This window comes from Coloeus monedula (assembly GCF_965178545.1).
Source record: "Coloeus monedula genome assembly, chromosome: 1".
Taxonomy (NCBI): domain Eukaryota; kingdom Metazoa; phylum Chordata; class Aves; order Passeriformes; family Corvidae; genus Coloeus; species Coloeus monedula.
Window position 1 is genome coordinate 52,395,230 of NC_138781.1, and position 17,271 is coordinate 52,412,500.

At 39.3% G+C, this 17,271-nt stretch overlaps 1 protein-coding gene across 2 annotated transcripts in view; it reads left to right on the plus strand.

Moving 5' to 3' along the window:
* Positions 1 to 17,271, plus strand: part of TPK1 (thiamin pyrophosphokinase 1) — a 309,138-nt gene that overhangs the window by 201,625 nt on the left and 90,242 nt on the right. For both annotated transcript variants that reach the window (XM_082278078.1, XM_082278079.1), the window contains one exon: positions 373 to 519. In XM_082278078.1, coding sequence (XP_082134204.1) covers positions 373 to 519 — 147 coding nt within the window. The remainder of the gene's footprint in view (positions 1 to 372; positions 520 to 17,271) is intronic.

Consider the following 17,271-nt stretch of genomic DNA (forward strand, 5'->3'; position numbering starts at 1 on the left):
GATATACCACACTTACCTGAGGAGCTTACGTATGGAGTGATATATCTTAGACTCTATATATTCGGGACAGACAGCTAAGTACCTTCAAAGAGTGGCCTGTGTTTTAGGGAGAATGTTTATGTCCTTTTAAAAAGTACCACGTGTTGTCCATGAATTAATGGTGCTTTAATACTCAGCTTAAAAATCACATAATGGTATTTATCAGCAATGGGAGTAAAATAACTGTATTTGACATTTGCTTTTCTATAGTCAGTAGCTATTTTTTTCTTTTCTTTTGTTTTTCAAAATGTGATTTTATTGTGGATTTTCAGGGTCTATTCCTGGGAGTCTTCTTCGTAAGTCTTTTAGACTTTTCTTCGTTCTGTCTTTTAGATCGATGTGATTGTGACTTTGGGTGGACTTGGAGGACGGTTTGACCAAACAATGGCATCAGTAGAAACCCTTTTTCATGCAACAAATATCACTCCTTCTCCAGTGATAGTTATCCAGGAGTGCTCGCTGATTTACCTGCTTCAACCTGTAAGTGTTGTGAAAAGTTACTTCGTAATAAAGCTGACTTTCCACCCACTCTGACACGATAGGTCTTGCACCATTAAATGCTCATTTTCTCAGTTGTGTTCTGTAGGGTCAGAGCTGAAATACAAAATACATTGCAGGCAAGTGGACAGCAAATGATGGGGTCTGAATTCCTCTTTTGGAAAAGATTGTGTTTAATTTGTTCAGGATAGATTTGTTTAAAAGGGGAGAAACAAGAAAATCAGAAAGTATAAAAACTGAATTGGGTAAACAGAGGATATTGATTAGAAATGGGGAAAAAAAATTAACCTTTTAAATTAGATTCCAGTAAGTCTAAATTTAGCACACAGCCCTTTTGCATGTTGAGTAGCAATAAGGATGTCTGCAATAAGAGGAGCAAAGAAAAGACGTAAGAGGATGTTATGAGGGAGTTCCTGACATACACATCAGGCAGAGCTCTTATGCAGTCCAAGTGGTGCAGTTCATTTATGATGGGAATCCATCTAGCATCAACAAGGGAATTTATTTAAGATGTGTTATTTCTGTGGTTTTTCAGATGTGTTATTGCATTTATTGATTCATAAAACAACACACACAAAAGATCTTGCTGCTCTTTTGCTTTTGAGATTTAAATTAAAGGCAAATCTAAACATCAAACACTGTTCTAACAGTGTTTCATTTATTTTTGGAAAATATCTTTTCCCCTTGGCAAGGCTTCTAAAAGCTTACCTAAGTTTCCCAATTTCTCTTGGAAAGCTTATTCCATTAATATAAGTAACATTCACAGGTAAATTTGACACAACCTTGCACCAGATGTGCTTCATTGTAATTTGAGAAAAGCATTCATGAGGTTCTATGAGAATATAGATTTAAAGCCACAGGGACAGGTGCTCTATTAAAAATTTGAAGCGCTGTGTCTGCAGGAAAGGTGGTAGGCATAGGAGCTCTTTTGCCAGTATGATGAGGAATTACTCTGATCATTAGTTGCACAGCTAAATGGATGGAGGCATCAGAGTGAAGGGAAAAGAGAAATAAAGGATAACTGTGGTTACAATCTAAAACTGAGGAGTAACTTGCTTGTGATTGATCTGTGAGTGCAGTACTTCACTGACCACTGTAAATTTCCTTTAGGGTGTTTTTAAGAACATGTTGAAGAGCTGAAATAAAGTGGACAATTTCCAGTTTAGCTTACAAAACTCTTGCTTGGACTGGAAAGATTTCTAATTATTTTCATTCATCTCTTCCATAAGCGGCTTTAAAATGCCATGCCTAAGGTTGCTTTCATGAGTCTTCCATGAATAATTAAACCCTTTACAACTTGAAAAAAAAAATCATGATCTGTGCATTTTAAATAGAAATGGGAGGTTGCTAATTGTTTTGTTTGCTGGAAATTTCTTTGTTCTCTTTTTAATAATGCCATACAAAAAGCATTTAATATTTTTTTGTAGATGGGCAGAGTTCCACAGGAAACTTCAAGCTGTTTCTAGCAGCTTGAAGGGGCAGATATAGGGGTAGGCCATTTAAACAATATTAGTGCTAACTTCAACACAACACTGCTTTTCATTGTTGGTTTAAACCTGTCACTGTCAGCATCTTCAGTCAACTGAAGTGTGGTACCTCCATATAATAACATGAATCCTGAATAGTTGTTTTTCCTTAAAAAAGTGAGTAGTTTATAAACTGAGAGAAACAAGGATCCTAAGCTTGCAAGTACTCTTTCTTTTTTTTTTTTTTTTATGGAGTTCAGCCTGATATTTTCTCTTGCAAACAGCCACAATCATGACATTCTCTTTTTTCCCCCTCTCCCCTTTGTAATTTAAAATCAGGGTAGGAGGGAGTTTAACACAATGGGAGACACACTGACTGTTCGAGATGCAAGTCTGGAAACTGTGCAATAAATGAAGCAACATTTTGAGATCCAATTGCTAATGCAAATGATGAACTTGAGAGCATGTTGCTTTTTCTAGAAATGTTGATGGAAAACCTTTCTCTCTTCAGGAAGAAGAATCTGATCTTTATTGGATTCTTTTGATAAAATATATGAGCAAAACAGAATTATGTTTTTGCTTCCAGAAAACATTAACCTTTGGTTCAGTGTAGCAAGAGAGTGGTTCTCTGTCATGTGTACCTAGGCAGAGTCTAAAATACTTGGCTACAGCAGATAAACTGGTAATTCTTTAAGAGCCCTAGGAAGAATACCAAGGGGAGTAACAAGTCAAGCTGCTGAATTTATAGTTACTGGTGCAGAAACTAAGAGGAGGACGGTGGGAGTAGGTATCTATGGACACCAAAAATCCATTAATTGCTTTGAAATTGTTACAGTGTTGGTATAGAGGGTTACAGTAGAAGAAATACATCAATACTTAATACACTTGTAAAGGGCTCACAGCGTTGCAGGAAACATGCTTACAGACTTGCTAAAAGTCTTCAGGGTGCTAAGAGGAAGAAAGCAAGGACAATGCCTGGTTTGGATTCCAGTGCAGACTACCAAGCGAGGTGGACCAGGTAAACAAAGCCTTTTTTCATCAGCCAGTAACTTTATGCAAGTACTGAATGTAAGAGTAATTAGAACTTTGAGTACTGAGGCATTTCTTGGGAAATAGACAGACAGACAGTGCAAGTTTTTGAAATATATAGATAAAAATGTTTTGGCATGGAGAGAGAAGAAAACTGTAAGGAAGTAAACTCTCTTATGTTCATTTCTGACCTTTAAGGATGAGCTCCTGTAAGGAAAAGAGAAAAAAGATGGGAATAATTACATCCCATAAATACCTGTCTCCGTGATCTCTATGGAAAAATTGGGTGGGAGGCTGAAATATAGATATATAGACTGTAAGTATGTAAATTTAGATAAATGAATTCCAATATATGTCAAACCACTAAACAAATACTTAAGAAAAGAAAGCAGGCATGAAATGAGTTGCACCTATGGAAGGGCTCAAACAATGAGAACATAATTTGTAGCTACAGGATTTATAAATTGACAGTGAAAGATTTTCTCTTGTCTGAATGAGAAAGGAAAACTGATGACAAGCAGCCTAAATGAGCACTTTTGCTCAGTCTTCACTAAAGCAAAATATTCCTTTGAGCAGATAACCAACACAGTTAAAATCAGTATGAAGACTTTAAATTGCTTCAGAGAAAAAGCAAATAAAAGAGTAGCTGCCTTTGATTCTGCCAGCTCCAAGGGCTGTTACTTTTTCTGTGCCATGGAACACTAATTAGGATAGGAGTCAGAAACAGGGAGGCTTTGTAAGAATTCTAGGATGTGATGCTTGTTCTGAAGCATTTTCTGATGTGATGATTGGAATTTAAAAAATAAAAAAAGTACCTGTGTACTGAATAGATGTCATATTTCTTTCTGTAGGGGGGAGGAGGAAAGCTTGAATTTTTAATAAGGAGTAATCAGTCTTTATAAGCAGGATATTTTATGCAAGAGTTCATACATTTTATGTTTGAAATTTGGTAATATCAATTACCATTAGACTATACCCTGGCTGAAGAGCATAAGGCCCTTAGAGTCATGTTTATCATGCTAGCCATGCTCAGTATGAATGGCTTAAGGTTTCACATACATACTTTCTCATTTTCTGGTTGTGTGCTTCTCAGGAGTACAGAAACATTAGCTTCTGTACACTGAGCATAAATTATCTTTTATCTGTGAGTTTTATGGCAGTTTGTAATACAAGGTAATAGGATTTATGACCAAGAAATGAGAAGATGCCCAAGAGTTAATGAGGCCTGTCTTTTACATATACTGAGCAGTTCAGTTTTTCCCACACAGAATTCCAGCCCTAGGACGTAGAGAAGAATTGCTGCCTACACATGAAAATGCGTTACAGCAGCATATTTTTGTCGGTTAATGAACTCTTTTGAAAGAGTGTGTGAATACTTTGATAACCCTTTTTCGTACACCCAGCTTTTCTTGTGAGTGCATGTCTGCCTTCCCTGTGAGAAATGATGAATAATTTAACATTGTAGGTAGTGGCCCAGCAGCTAAATGTGAGTAATAAGTATTGGGAATTCCATCCCATATTCTTGGGTCTTTACCACCATTTCCTTGAAGAGAAGTATATTGGGTAGTCTTTTGATCTCACAGTCTCCTAGACTGTAAATTGGGTAAAACCCATGTCCTTCTCTGAATGGGTACTGTGAGGCTCATTTAGTTATTTACAAAATGCCATTACATCCTGTGCTCTGCACTGGAGCGGAACGTAGTATCATGGTAATAGTAACAACAGTACTAGCAAGGCCCTTAATTAACATAAATATTGCTATATTTATGGAAGCTGTGCACGTAATTAGCTAGCATGGTCCCAAGCACAGTTTCAGTGGGAGCCAGCCATCCTTCTCGCAGATGGCGTCTGGGCACGCCCCAGGCTTAGCACAGGCCGGGAGCTGCTTCTGAAGCACTTGGAAAGGGAGCACCTTGTCTTGGGGCCAAGAGAGAACAACCACATGCACATGGGCACTGCTGTGCTGGTTGGCTTGAGTTCCAGAGCTGTTACCTGAACCGATTTACAGGTGCAGACAGAGTGACTTGGCATGAAGATCTGCTCCTAGATGGAGACACTTTAGCACATGTGAGAGAAGGTTCACAGACCGGGAACTTCGCTGGGGTTTATTGCTGCAATTCTTTGTGCCAATGTTATTTGATTTGGTTTGTGTCTGTGCTTGTAAAGTTTAATGGGAAGTTCAGTGTATATACCTTCAACTTCTGAGTTTTTCTCTGGCAGCCAGTTCCTTGAAATTTGCAGGAACCTCAAGAATGAGTTATCCGATCAGTTCTGTAGTGCCTCATGTGCAAGAAGCAGACCTGGCTTGCACTCAATGGAGAAAATCCTTAACGAATGTGCCTCTTATAGGGGATAATTTTGGGATCTGGAAATTTAATGTCTCCTTTTCCTATATACATGTTTTTGATGGGTAAATTCAGTTTCAAAAAGATTGCAGTTGTAAAGGAAGGCATTTAAACATATATCTAATATTTAAACATGCATTTAGTACTTACAGTGTTTATTGTCCTGAAAGGCCCTCTCTCCTGTTTGGCATCTTCTCTCAAAGAGTGCTATTGGAACTCAATCTAGTTGACAAAGTAGTCAGTCTCTGTGCCTCAAGCTCCTTGTGGAATTCACAAATATACAACTTCTTGTTCTTTGATAAATACCTTTTCTGGTGATTTTTCCAATGAGAAAGCCAGCCATTCAGCTGGACAGAGACACTGCAATGTCAAAAATATTGGCTGAGGAAAAGTCTTAATCAAGCATTTCTCTGGGAGCCTGAGTCCGTCACAGAAAACCTTGCAGAAGGGGGGTTTGTGCCTCCAGAGATTTAATATTACATTGAAGTGGGTTCTCAGAAAAAAAAGAAAAATTGCTATGTTGTTAGTTTGGCTGCCTTAGTTTCCTTCTTTGGTAAGAAACTTTGAGGATTTGATTACAGCTCAACTTCTGTTCTTAAAATAAGACTTAAACTAGAGTCTGTATTTTTATTCTTTCCTGGGAAAATCCAGCTGGACCAATGATTATTCAGTCATTCTTATCATGTGATAATGTAGTGGGCCTGTGCAAATGTGACCTTCAAAAGGCTGCAGGTCTAAAGGATTTAGGTTTATTTCATGGTAATTTGTGGCTATGAAGTGGTGTTGCTTCATGTTTACACAGGATTTCTCTCTTTTACTGAATAACAGTGATCCAAAATTAATTCACATTTGTCAATAACATTCTGACCTGCAAAAGATTTACTTGCTATCTTGCTTTTCAAGATTTTTTTTTTTTTTTTTTTTTTTTGCTGTTACAAAAGGAAACTTTTAGGTGGATTTTCTCTTAAGAGCTACATTCTTTGTAATTTTGTTCTTATTCCAGCATTGGCAGATGTGTATTGTGAAATATACAAAGCTTATATTGAACGTTAGAAATAATAATTAGCTTTTGAAATAGTCAAATCCATTGAAACAGTTTATTTGGCATCAGTTAAAAGTGCAACCTCCATCAACTTTATGGATGACATCTAATAGTTATTAATTACTTCTTTATAAGGAAGACAAACTGGCAACAAAAAATTCTTAAATCAATTTGTTAGCTTCCAGGTAACCAGTTTAATAAAGTACCTATCTTTCAGAGAGGAAAGGAAAATACCAAACCATCATTGCCAAGTGAAAAAGAATAGTCTTTATTAAATGAGATTTTCATCTGTTCATAATTCTTAAGAAACAAGTTGTGCTCTATAGCAGGATATGGTAATCATACAGCTGTTTTTAAATTCACATCTTAATGGTGTCTGCAAGAGAAGATAATGTAAGGAGTCTGATTGGATTACTTAGGTACTTCTAAATTCTGAAGTCATCTAGTTTGATTCTGAATCAATAGTTTGCGCCTGGTAAGTGTCAACAGTTCTGGTCACAAATTTTTTCGATCTTTGTTCAGATTTTTAACTAGTTACTGCAGCTGCTGATGGATGATCATCTAGGAGAACCTTGGCCCTAAATAAAACTCTTCCAATGAGATTCCTGCTCTCTGTTGTTGCCCCTAGCTGTTGTGAATGATCTTGACAATCTGATAATATCTATTTTGTTGCTTTATGGAAACCATAGCAAGGTTTTTGCTACAAAGCTGATTATCTTAGAGCTGTTTTGTTGGGGTTTTTTTTTCCCCAAACTTGTCAATTACTTTTCTTTCCTTCAAAATCTTAATCCATCTTTTCATCCCCTCCCTTAAACTTCCTTTTGCAGTGGTCTGATACTTTGGGCTTTTGTGTGGAATGTAGTATTAATAATTTTGTGTACTATAAAACAATTCTTCTGCTTTATATTAAATGGTCAGCAGCAAGATGCAAAATGTTTGTCTTTGACATTTGTTTATTGGTAGGAGCTGATGCATGAGCTGGGATCAATAGGAAGCTGGTAAAACTGTATCCTGTTTTGACAATGTTGGTAAGCTGAGGAAGACCAGAGCAGTGTTTTCACTTGCTGTGTGTTCACTTGTCTTTATTCTGTAACTGAACGGAGCAGAGCTGGAGAGTGTGTGTGTGTGTGTATGTTCATTCCAGTTCTGTTTGGGTTTTTTCCTGGGTAGGACTTTACTCCTATATGAGGACTTTGTAGCAAGCTAAAGAATTCCTAAGCTGTTTGTGAATAGATTTTTGGCCAAAAAGGAAAAAAAAAAAAAAAAGGCAAAAGCACTTTAAAAGACTGTTTATATGGATTCCAAATTTGACCAAAAGATTTAAATATTTTGTACATAATTCAGTAAGCTTTCTATTTCTACCAGGTGCCATATTTTTATACTTTAAAAAAGGAACATTATGCAAATGCTTGTCTGTATGAAGGCGTCATAGACTCATACTTCGCAGATTGATTTAGTAGTATTTTTAGGATTATGATTTAAAATATTTGTCTGTCATCTAACACCTGGGAGGAGCAATGCAATGTTTTGAATGTCAAGGTCAGCCATTAGACACAAAGAAGTAAGGGGACTCAGAGGAATAATTATTAACACTTTCTGTGGCTTGCCTTATCAGATGCCATCCTCCTTACTAAGCAGTCATCATACTGCAAGATCTTACTTTCTTTATCTAATCTTTTCTCTTCTACTTTCCTTTTTTTTTTTCCTTTGGATTTTTCTTGGATCCCATCAACTGTCTATTCTCAGTACATCATCTTATCTTAACTTTTTAGTTCAGTTTTGTCTAAAATGTTCTAGCTTTAACTTAAGCAGCCACTGCTGCCCTGAAGATTTTTCCCAGGATTTGTCTCCTCCCAGCAGTCACAGTAGTGTGCTATGAAGCATTAATTCATCAATGCCCAGTCATTCTGGCTTCATCTATTCATAGAATCACAGAATCATATTCCTCTTGGGTCTCACAATGTTTCATCTTTATTTTGTTGTACCAATGACCAAAGTGGACCCGTCTTTAGCACTAGAATCTACTGGGATGATACCTGCTGCAGTGTGCCTGTGCATCACCCTGAAATCACTGCTGTGCTGACCTCTTTGTTCAGCTTTATTGTGTTAGCCCAAATTCCTCAAGTCCTGGGATTCTGTTCTACCCACTCAGTGTCTTTCTGAAGGCATCTCATGCCTTGCTTGAGGTGAATTTCACCCGAGTTTGGCAGTAACAGCTTTCCTCTTTGAGTATTAAATGGATTTCAGTGATAGTTTAGGGGTATGCAATTTTTTTTCACTCCCCATCTGGCTTACAGAAAGTTCTGTAGGGAATCTAACAAGTATCAGAAGTCTGTAATCTGTGACAGAACCTTATCTGGAAAGAAAAATAATGGAAAATATTTTATTTCATACAATCAAAAATATAGCAGGGAAAATCAATATTATTGTTCCTATCCTGAACGTAAAAGCAGTAGAAATTGAAGTGATAGTAGATGATAAATTATTTTCTACTACAAAATCAAAAAAATCAAAATGCTGAACACTTAATTGTTGACCTGAAGGTTTTATAGAATCCTTTAGAGGTAAATTTAATAATGGTCTTTTCTGTTCACATCTGAGTACTGGCAATAGTTGAAGTTGTAGAAGGTGAGCGTCTATATTCTGGCCTCAGTTATATTTTAAAATGCGTTGTCTCTTCAATTCAATCCCTTTGTGAGATGGCTTAGGCTTTTGCAATCCCTTACAGTATCGCTGTTAATTTTGCATCTGCCAGGGCAGTGGTGTAAACTGTATGGATTTTCAATATTTACTCTTAATATTCAAAAAGGGTCAGGGCAGAAGAACGATAATATTTGGTAATCTCAGAGGTTCTAGGGAAAATGCTGTACTGCACTGATAAACAAGATTTAGGTAGAACTATTCAGCTTTGCCATGGGAAGTGATTGACTTGGCAATCCGAATTTTTTTCATGTTGATAACAACTGATTACATTACTTCAGGACTCTCTTTGCTCTAATAGAATATCCCAAGAGCAGATGGTGATCAGGGATTGAATTTTTCATTGTCTTTTAAGGCTGTAATGTGTCTGTCACTCTCATGTCGGCTCCAGTCAAAAATACTTGCCAGCATTGCAGCTGGGCCAATGACCTTCAGGGGAGTGCATGGGCTTCTACTCTTAATCCTAAAACGAAGGGATTTAGATTGAATATGTTTCTGTTAAAAGTAAGAAGAGGAGTCTGGAAACAATCTTGCAGGATCTGTGAGGGTGTGTCAAGAAGAAGAAGCTAGGCTTATTCTTGAGTTGCACAGCAGAAGAATGAGAGACAGTGGCCCTAAACTGAGATGGAAGATTTGGAGTAACTGTAAGGAAAAATTTCTACTCTGAAGATAATTACAAATTGCATACAGGAACAAGTTGCCCAAAGAATCTCTGTCCCTGGCAGTGTTCAAAACCTGATGGGAAGGCTGCACTCCTGAGACTCCCTCCCACCTCTAAGTGATTCTGGGACGCTTGGGGAGACACGGGTAGACTGAGTAGGTATGTTAGAACTACTGTACAAGTATGTATTGAGAAGAATTTGGAATCTCCTGATACAGAAGACTGTGGCCACATTCAGAAATAGTGGTTCTGTCCACTTCTATCTTTTTTCATGTTTTTGTTACCTTACAAAGTGAAATTTGTTGTAGTCTCTCACGTAACCTCACAGAAGAAAATGCTGAAAGGAGAAATGATTGCTGTCTTTGAATGCACTGAGTAAATGCCAGGGAGATAAAGGGTCTGATTAAGCTCAAGGCCAATGTTAGAGCAAGAGTAAATTACTTTAAACCAGTGATGGATAAATTCCCATCAGAAATTGTACCATCCAGAGGGAACTGGACAAACTTGAGAAGTGGGCCCACAATATTCCTCATGATGTTCAAAAAAATCCAAGTGCACCTGTCCCAGTCGTAAGTAGAGACTGGAGGAAGAAATTATTGAGAGCAGCCCTGCCCAGAATGACTTGGGGGTGCTGGTGGATGAGAGGCTGGACATGACCCAGCACTGTGCACTCACAGCCCAGAGAGCCAAATGTGTCCTGGGCTGCATCCAAAGCAGCGTGGCCAGCAGGGTGAGGGAGGGGATTCTGCCCCTCTGCTCTGCTCTGGTGAGACCCCACCTGCAGTGCTGCATCCAGCTCTGGGGTCCCCAACACAGGAAGGACATGGACCTGGTGGAGTGAGTCCAGAGGAGGCCATGAAGATGATCAGAGGGCTGGAGCACCTCTTCTGTGAAGACAGGCTGAAAGACTGGGATCATTCAGCCTGAAGAACAGAAGGCTTCAAGAAAACCTTGGAGCACCCTTCAAATATATTACGGGGGGTTATAAAAGGAAAGAGAGGGACTTTTTACATGGGCAGATAATGATAGGACAAGGGGCAGTGGTTTTAAGCTGAAGGAGAGTAGGTTTATTAGATATTGGGAGGAAATTCTTTGTTGCAAGGGTGGTGAGACATTGGAACAGGTTGCCCAGAGAAGTTGGGGATGCCCCATCCCTGGAAGTGTCCCAGGCCAAGTTGGACAGCGCCCTGACCAGCCTGGTGTAGTGAATGGCATCCCTGCCCATGGGATCCTATACTCTATGAAATTAGAAGGAAAAGTCCCTAATCATTCTTCTGGTGAGATTCCACAACAGCTTTACAAAATGGAAAAATCTGGAAGAGGGGCGCAGAATCAGAACTCACTATGTTGATTTTACATCCTCAACTCTATTCCCACCAAAAGTGAACACAAAACTTTCAAAAGTTATTAATATGTAGGCATTGTGTTTCCAACTGTCCTTAAATTGCTGCTTTTTAGATGTGAAGCCTCACAGCGGCGTTAATCAGTTTGAACCTTGAGTCACATGAGCTGTCCTGGTCTGTGATCAGCTTCTCAGCAGTGCTGGTTTGCAAATGGTGAGCATGAGTTCCAGTCCCTGCCATGGAGTCTGTTTCACAGCTGTGGCTTCCTTTTGCATTTTATTTACTATACCTGGAAATACACTGTTTCCCCTACCATCCTCGCAGGTAAGCGTAAGAAGTGTGGGTTCCGTGAGTGGACAGTGGGGTGGATCAAGAACTGGCTAGGTGTCAGAGCTCAGAGGGTTGTGATCAGCTGGAGGACTGTAATCAGGAATCTGCTGAGTCCAGTTTTATCCAACTTGTTTATCAATGACCTGGATGAAGGGATGGAATGTACCCTCAGCAAGCTTGCTGGTGATATGAAACCGGGGGCAGGGGCTGATATACTTGAAGTCTGGGCTGCCACTCAATGGGATCTTGATAGGCTGAAGAATTGGATAGAGAGAAAACTAATGATGTTCAACAAGGGCAAGTGTAAGATCCCCCAGGTTGGGGGGCTGACTTCCTAGAGAGCAGCTCTGCAGAGAAGGGCCTGGGAGTCTTGGTGGATAACAAATTGTGCATGAGCCAGCAGTGCCCTTGTGGCCAGGAGGGCCAATGGTATCCTGGAATGCATTGGGAAGAGTGTGGCCAGCAGGTCAAGAGAGGTGATCCTGCCCTTTTACTCAGCCCTGGTGAGGCCACTTTTGGAGTGCTGTGTACAGACAAGTTGCTACTGAAGAATGTCCAGTGGAGGCCACGGGGATGATCAGGGATCTGGAGCATCTCTCTTATGCTGTGGGAGCTGGGCCTATTTAGAGCAAAGAGTGAGAGACGATCTTGTTAGTGCATATAAATATCTCAAAGGCAGGTGCCAAGAGGATGGTGCTGGTCCCTTCTCAGTGGTGCCCAGTGACACGACGAGGAGCAATGGCCATAAATTAAAACACAAGAAATTGCACCTCAACTTGAGGAAGAACTTCTTTACACTGAGAGTGGCAGAGCACTGGACAGGCTGCGCAGGGAGGTCATGGAGTCTCCTCTCTGGAGGCATTCCAGACACTCCTGGAATGCATTCCTGTGTAACCTGCTCTAGGTGACCCTGCCTTGGCAGGGGCTTTGGATGGGATTATCCCCAGAGGTCCCTTCCAACCCTAACAATTCTGAAATTCTGAAATCTAGGCATTGCTTTTGTGCATGCCATAAGAAATCACAGATATCCAAAGGTGGTTTAGCAATCAGGGAGAGTGCACTAGTGTGAAATTGTATACCTTCTGGCTAGTGATATTGCCAGTACAGAATAAATATAAGTACATGGCAAGGCAGATTAATGAAATTGAAGCATGTGCTTAAGCACTTCACTGAATGGTGGTCTGCAGATGTAAGTATAGTTACCTCACCTGGTGTGTAATTCCAAGTTCAGATGTCTCTGCATTTTCCCATCCACGTGACAGCCAGTAGTGCTTCATGGGGAGTACCAGCATTTCTGTGGCATCAACATCTGTTTCTGAATGGTTAATTTTCATAAAAAGTTCCCATTCTTTGTTAATTGAATTATGGCCTTCAATTTCAGCAATGCCAGGTACCTGAGGGAGAAGAAGGAGCTGCACCCAGAGAGGAATCCTTTTTATTTTGGTGAAAGAATGAATTATATTGAAGAATAATTAGCTTGCAGAATTCTCTTCTACCAACCACAGTGTTGGCAGTGAAATGTGCCCTTATGTTAGGAGTCTGAGGTCTTCCTACCTCATAACTTAAAGGTTTTTAGTTATGAGCATTTAAAAGCTGCATTGCAGTAGGTATATCTCTCTCAGTAATGGGGGCACATTGTTCAGTTCTTTCTCAGATATCGGTTTTCTTTTGGGGCAGGCAAAAGAGGAAGACTCTCTGGTGGAAAAAAATTAAAAAAAAAAAAAAGTTATGTTTTTCTTCTATTGTTAATCACCAGCAGTTTTTCCTGAAGCTGAAGATCTGGAATTAGTCTTCTGTGGCAATGATGCCACAAGCAGACAGTCTCATTAGCTCCAAGCTTGGTGATTTTTTTAAGGAGGAGCTCCCGTCTCCTTTATGTTAGAGGAGTCTGGGAACTGAGAATAAAACTGATAAGATAGTCACTCTACCCAGGGTGTTGACTGAAGCTTGAAAGCACTTAGAAGAGCACCAAGAGAAGGCTCAGTAGGTCTCTGACGAGCCAGTATGTCTCTGCATAAAGTCCTAGACCCTCCTGTTCATTCAGGATTTTGTGGGAGTTATTTCCACATGTTGTAGTTGTGTAAGCTACCAGATGCAGCCTTAAGCCACCCATGCTTAATGGTTCTTGAAATCCTTGAGGAATGTGCAGAGTCTGGTGTGTTCCTGTTGAGTGAGATGGATGGCCACAGGCAGAAGCCTTGAGCACTCTTGAGCAGCAGCATGAGTCATCATAAACAAATCCAGCTATTCTGGTGTGCAAGACAATGTATGCCACAAGAAGTGTACTTCAGAACCTGTGCAGATAAAGGTAGTAGCTCATCATCCCTATTACACGTATTTTATCCATTTTCTGTAAGCCTAATGATATAACTGAATTAATAATGCCTGTGTCATTTCTTGGTCTTTCATCTGTCCAACTTCTGGATCTCCTTTCCTGTTCACAAGCATTCAGTGAAACTGCAGAAGTATTAGGGCAACATGTAATTTCCAGTTTATCAATAGTAATGGCCTTCATGAACATTTCTCTTTTTTTTAATTCTCTTTTGTACTTAAACCTAATTCCAGATTACTGTACTAAATGTATTCTGTGTCTCCTTAGGGGATAGGTATTATGAAGCCATTGTTTTAGAAAACAAGTTTTCCAGCAATAGTGTAGGAATTTTTTAAGTACTTCTAGTATGGAAGCCCACTGAACTGTCAGTATATTCCTAGAAAACTCTTAAGGAAATAAAATACTTAAACATTCTCCTTTTTTATTCCAAGTCATCTGAGAAAGTGAAGCAGCTTTAGTTATTTAGTGCAGTCTGTTAAAAGGCAGAGAAGCAGTGGTGCCCCATCCCTGGAAGTGTTCAAGACCACTTGGATGGGGCTTTGAGCAACCTGGTCTAGTGAGAGGTGTCCCTGCCCAAGCCACAGCCTTCAGATAATGAAGTGAATGCAATTGCTCATTTCTGTAGCCCTTGGAAACCCATGCATGATGATGTTCAAATCTCTCATCTTGAAAGACAGTAGGAGCTCGTGTTTCTGAGAAAGCCTGAGTCAACCCCTGCAGTTCAGTGAAGCTGACGCCCTGCTGGTGTCTCCTCCTGGAAGGCCATGCCTGCCAAATGCCCACATCTGTTTGCTCCCATGCAAACTTCACTTTCAGTTGGGGGAGTGAGAACAAGATCATATCTCCTTGAAGTTTGGCAGTATTTCTCCATGGGACTCTGGAAATGCAGGGTGATTTTAACGCCACTGTTTTATAATTGGACATTTTTTTCCCATCTGAGGGATAAAAATCCAATGTTGAGTCAGCAGGAGCTTACCTGAAGCTGATTTTTTTGATAACTCCTACTTTGTAGTCATCTTGTAGAGGGGGGAAAGTGAAGTAAACCTGAAAACCAACTTAGTATTTAGACATGCTTGATAGTGGCCTCTACAGTGTTATACTGTACTGAGCTGTCATACCATGATTCTTTTCCTTCGGCCTGTACACCTAAAATCAAATTACTGTGGCTATGTGTGTTCTTAATATTTTTTATTGTGCAGGGTAACTGATGTACAAAGTCTTTGGTGGAAATAGTTATTTTTAGAAGAATCTGTAAGATGACAAATAATAACTTGCCTAGCTTTTCATACAGGCTCTGATCTTCCATTAGTGAATCTTGGACTACATGTCATGTCACACTCTTTAGCTGGGTCTCAAGGTGTATTACTCCTATATTACAGAGTGTATTACTCCTATATTACAGAGAGAGAGAGTTACACAAAGGCCTGAGGAAGTGAAATTATCTGCTGAGGTACTCAGGGAGTCAATACCATACTGAAAATTGAATCCAGTTTTCCAGGTTTCTATCTCCAGTGACCTGTCAACTGGGACCTGTTTCCTCCTTAGTGCTTGTGACTTTATTAGGAGTCACCTTTAGATATGATGGAGATTTTTACTGAAAATGCTTAATCCTTTCAGAAAAATCACAGAATCTTGCTTTTCTATAGCAGTCAAAAACTCATCCTAACTTCCTTAGGAGAAACTCTGAAGAGATGGATTTGTATAAATACTTTCTCGTTTCTTAAGAAGCCTGAGAAAAAAAATCTTATGCTTGAATCTGAGAATGGCATGTCTTAGAGTGGCCAAATATATATATATATGCCAATTACAAGAGCTGATTATTTCTAATGAACAAGATATCCAGGAAAAAAAAAGAAACAAAGAGCTAGTCAAAGTGTGGCAGACAATTATTAGAAATTATAACTTCTACATTTTAACATCTTTCAGCTTTCTGCCACTGTGCATGACCACTGTGCCATCCAATAAAACATTTCTTATCTCATCAGAATTTTACAAGTTCAATTTCAATTGTCATAAGAAAAAGCAGTTCACAGGAGACATCAGAGGATGGATGTTTATTCCCTCCTGTCTTTTTGAATGTGTTAGAGTTGTGTAGGTTAGAGATGCAGAAGGGAGAATGACTATAGCTATCACAGTCTTTCATAGGCGAGTGAGCAAAAGAAAACCCTAGGGTATCATATAATAGAGCTTACAGCAAGATTTGTTCTCATTCTCTGAGGTGTCTACAAAATACATATATCATGTCCCAGTACAATGAGCTGTCATGAGCACAGCTTACTCAAGCATGGCAGGAAGTTGTAGCTCCTTTAAGTATGTAGCCAGACACACTTTAGTGGTTGGATGGACAGACACATTTTCCCCCTCTCTTAATCCAAACTCTAAATGTAGATGTTGTATAAATCCCTAAGCAAGTAGCTGATTCTTTCATTTCTTGGAAGAGCTGCTGGCCTATATTTTTAGAGAGGCCAAGTTTCAAGTTTCTTGAAATTAATTTAAAAATACAGAGTTGAATGCTTATGCACCACAGTTGTGTAGAGATAGCATAAGTTTCTTTCTTTTCCCTGAAATTAAGACACTTCAAAAAATTATGTGTGAAATAAAGTATTTGAAGTGTAGTGTTCAGCATAGGGAGGTGACTGAATACACTATGAGAGAATCAGAATCATGCCTGTCCTTTTATAGAGAGAAGGTAGAGGAGGTTTTTAAGTGTTGGGTTAAGTCTGTAATGTAGGCCAAGTTAGGCAATAACTTTGGAAATGGAGCAAAAAAATTTGTACTTAACATGCTACGGGAGAGAAACTGGTGAAAAGAAGCAAAGAGAAGAGAGGCAAAGCAGATCTTGGAAACTGTATATGGACTGGGGAGTGCTATGGACTGTAGAGAAGCTGTAAAAGGAGAGTATGCAATGAATTGCATGAAGAACTAACAGAGTAAGGATATGGTAATTATTTACTGGGATAAAAATTTGTGTTCCTGTTGTATCATTTAGGAAAAATTTCAAGATACACTTATAAGCATTTATCTGGATCTATGGTAGATTGAAAAGGAGATTGGAATGATCTCTAAGTTCATAGCAGAGTATCTGTTGCAAGTCTACACACACACACACACACTCACACCGCTTGTGTTGACTGCTTCCCCAGGCAGGATTTATTCATGTCAGGGACAAAATTGTAGGAGAAGGTTCTTCTCTGATTTATTTGTGACAAGGGGAATGATTCTTTGGGATTCATTGCTTTGGGTTTTGGTTGTGATTTTATGTTAAATCAGTGCAAATATTCACCACTACACTTACAGTACACTATGGAGCCCAGGCACTGTGGCAAGTGCAGGGCTGGTGTGGCAGGTGGAGACATAGCCAGCTAGGAGACAGCCACAAAAATATCGTAAAGGAGTCAGAAAGCAGAGGGAGATACACTGGAAGGATGAGTATTTTTCTTAACTGAGCTCTATTTCTGCATCACAAAGCAATCAGTTTCCCAAATC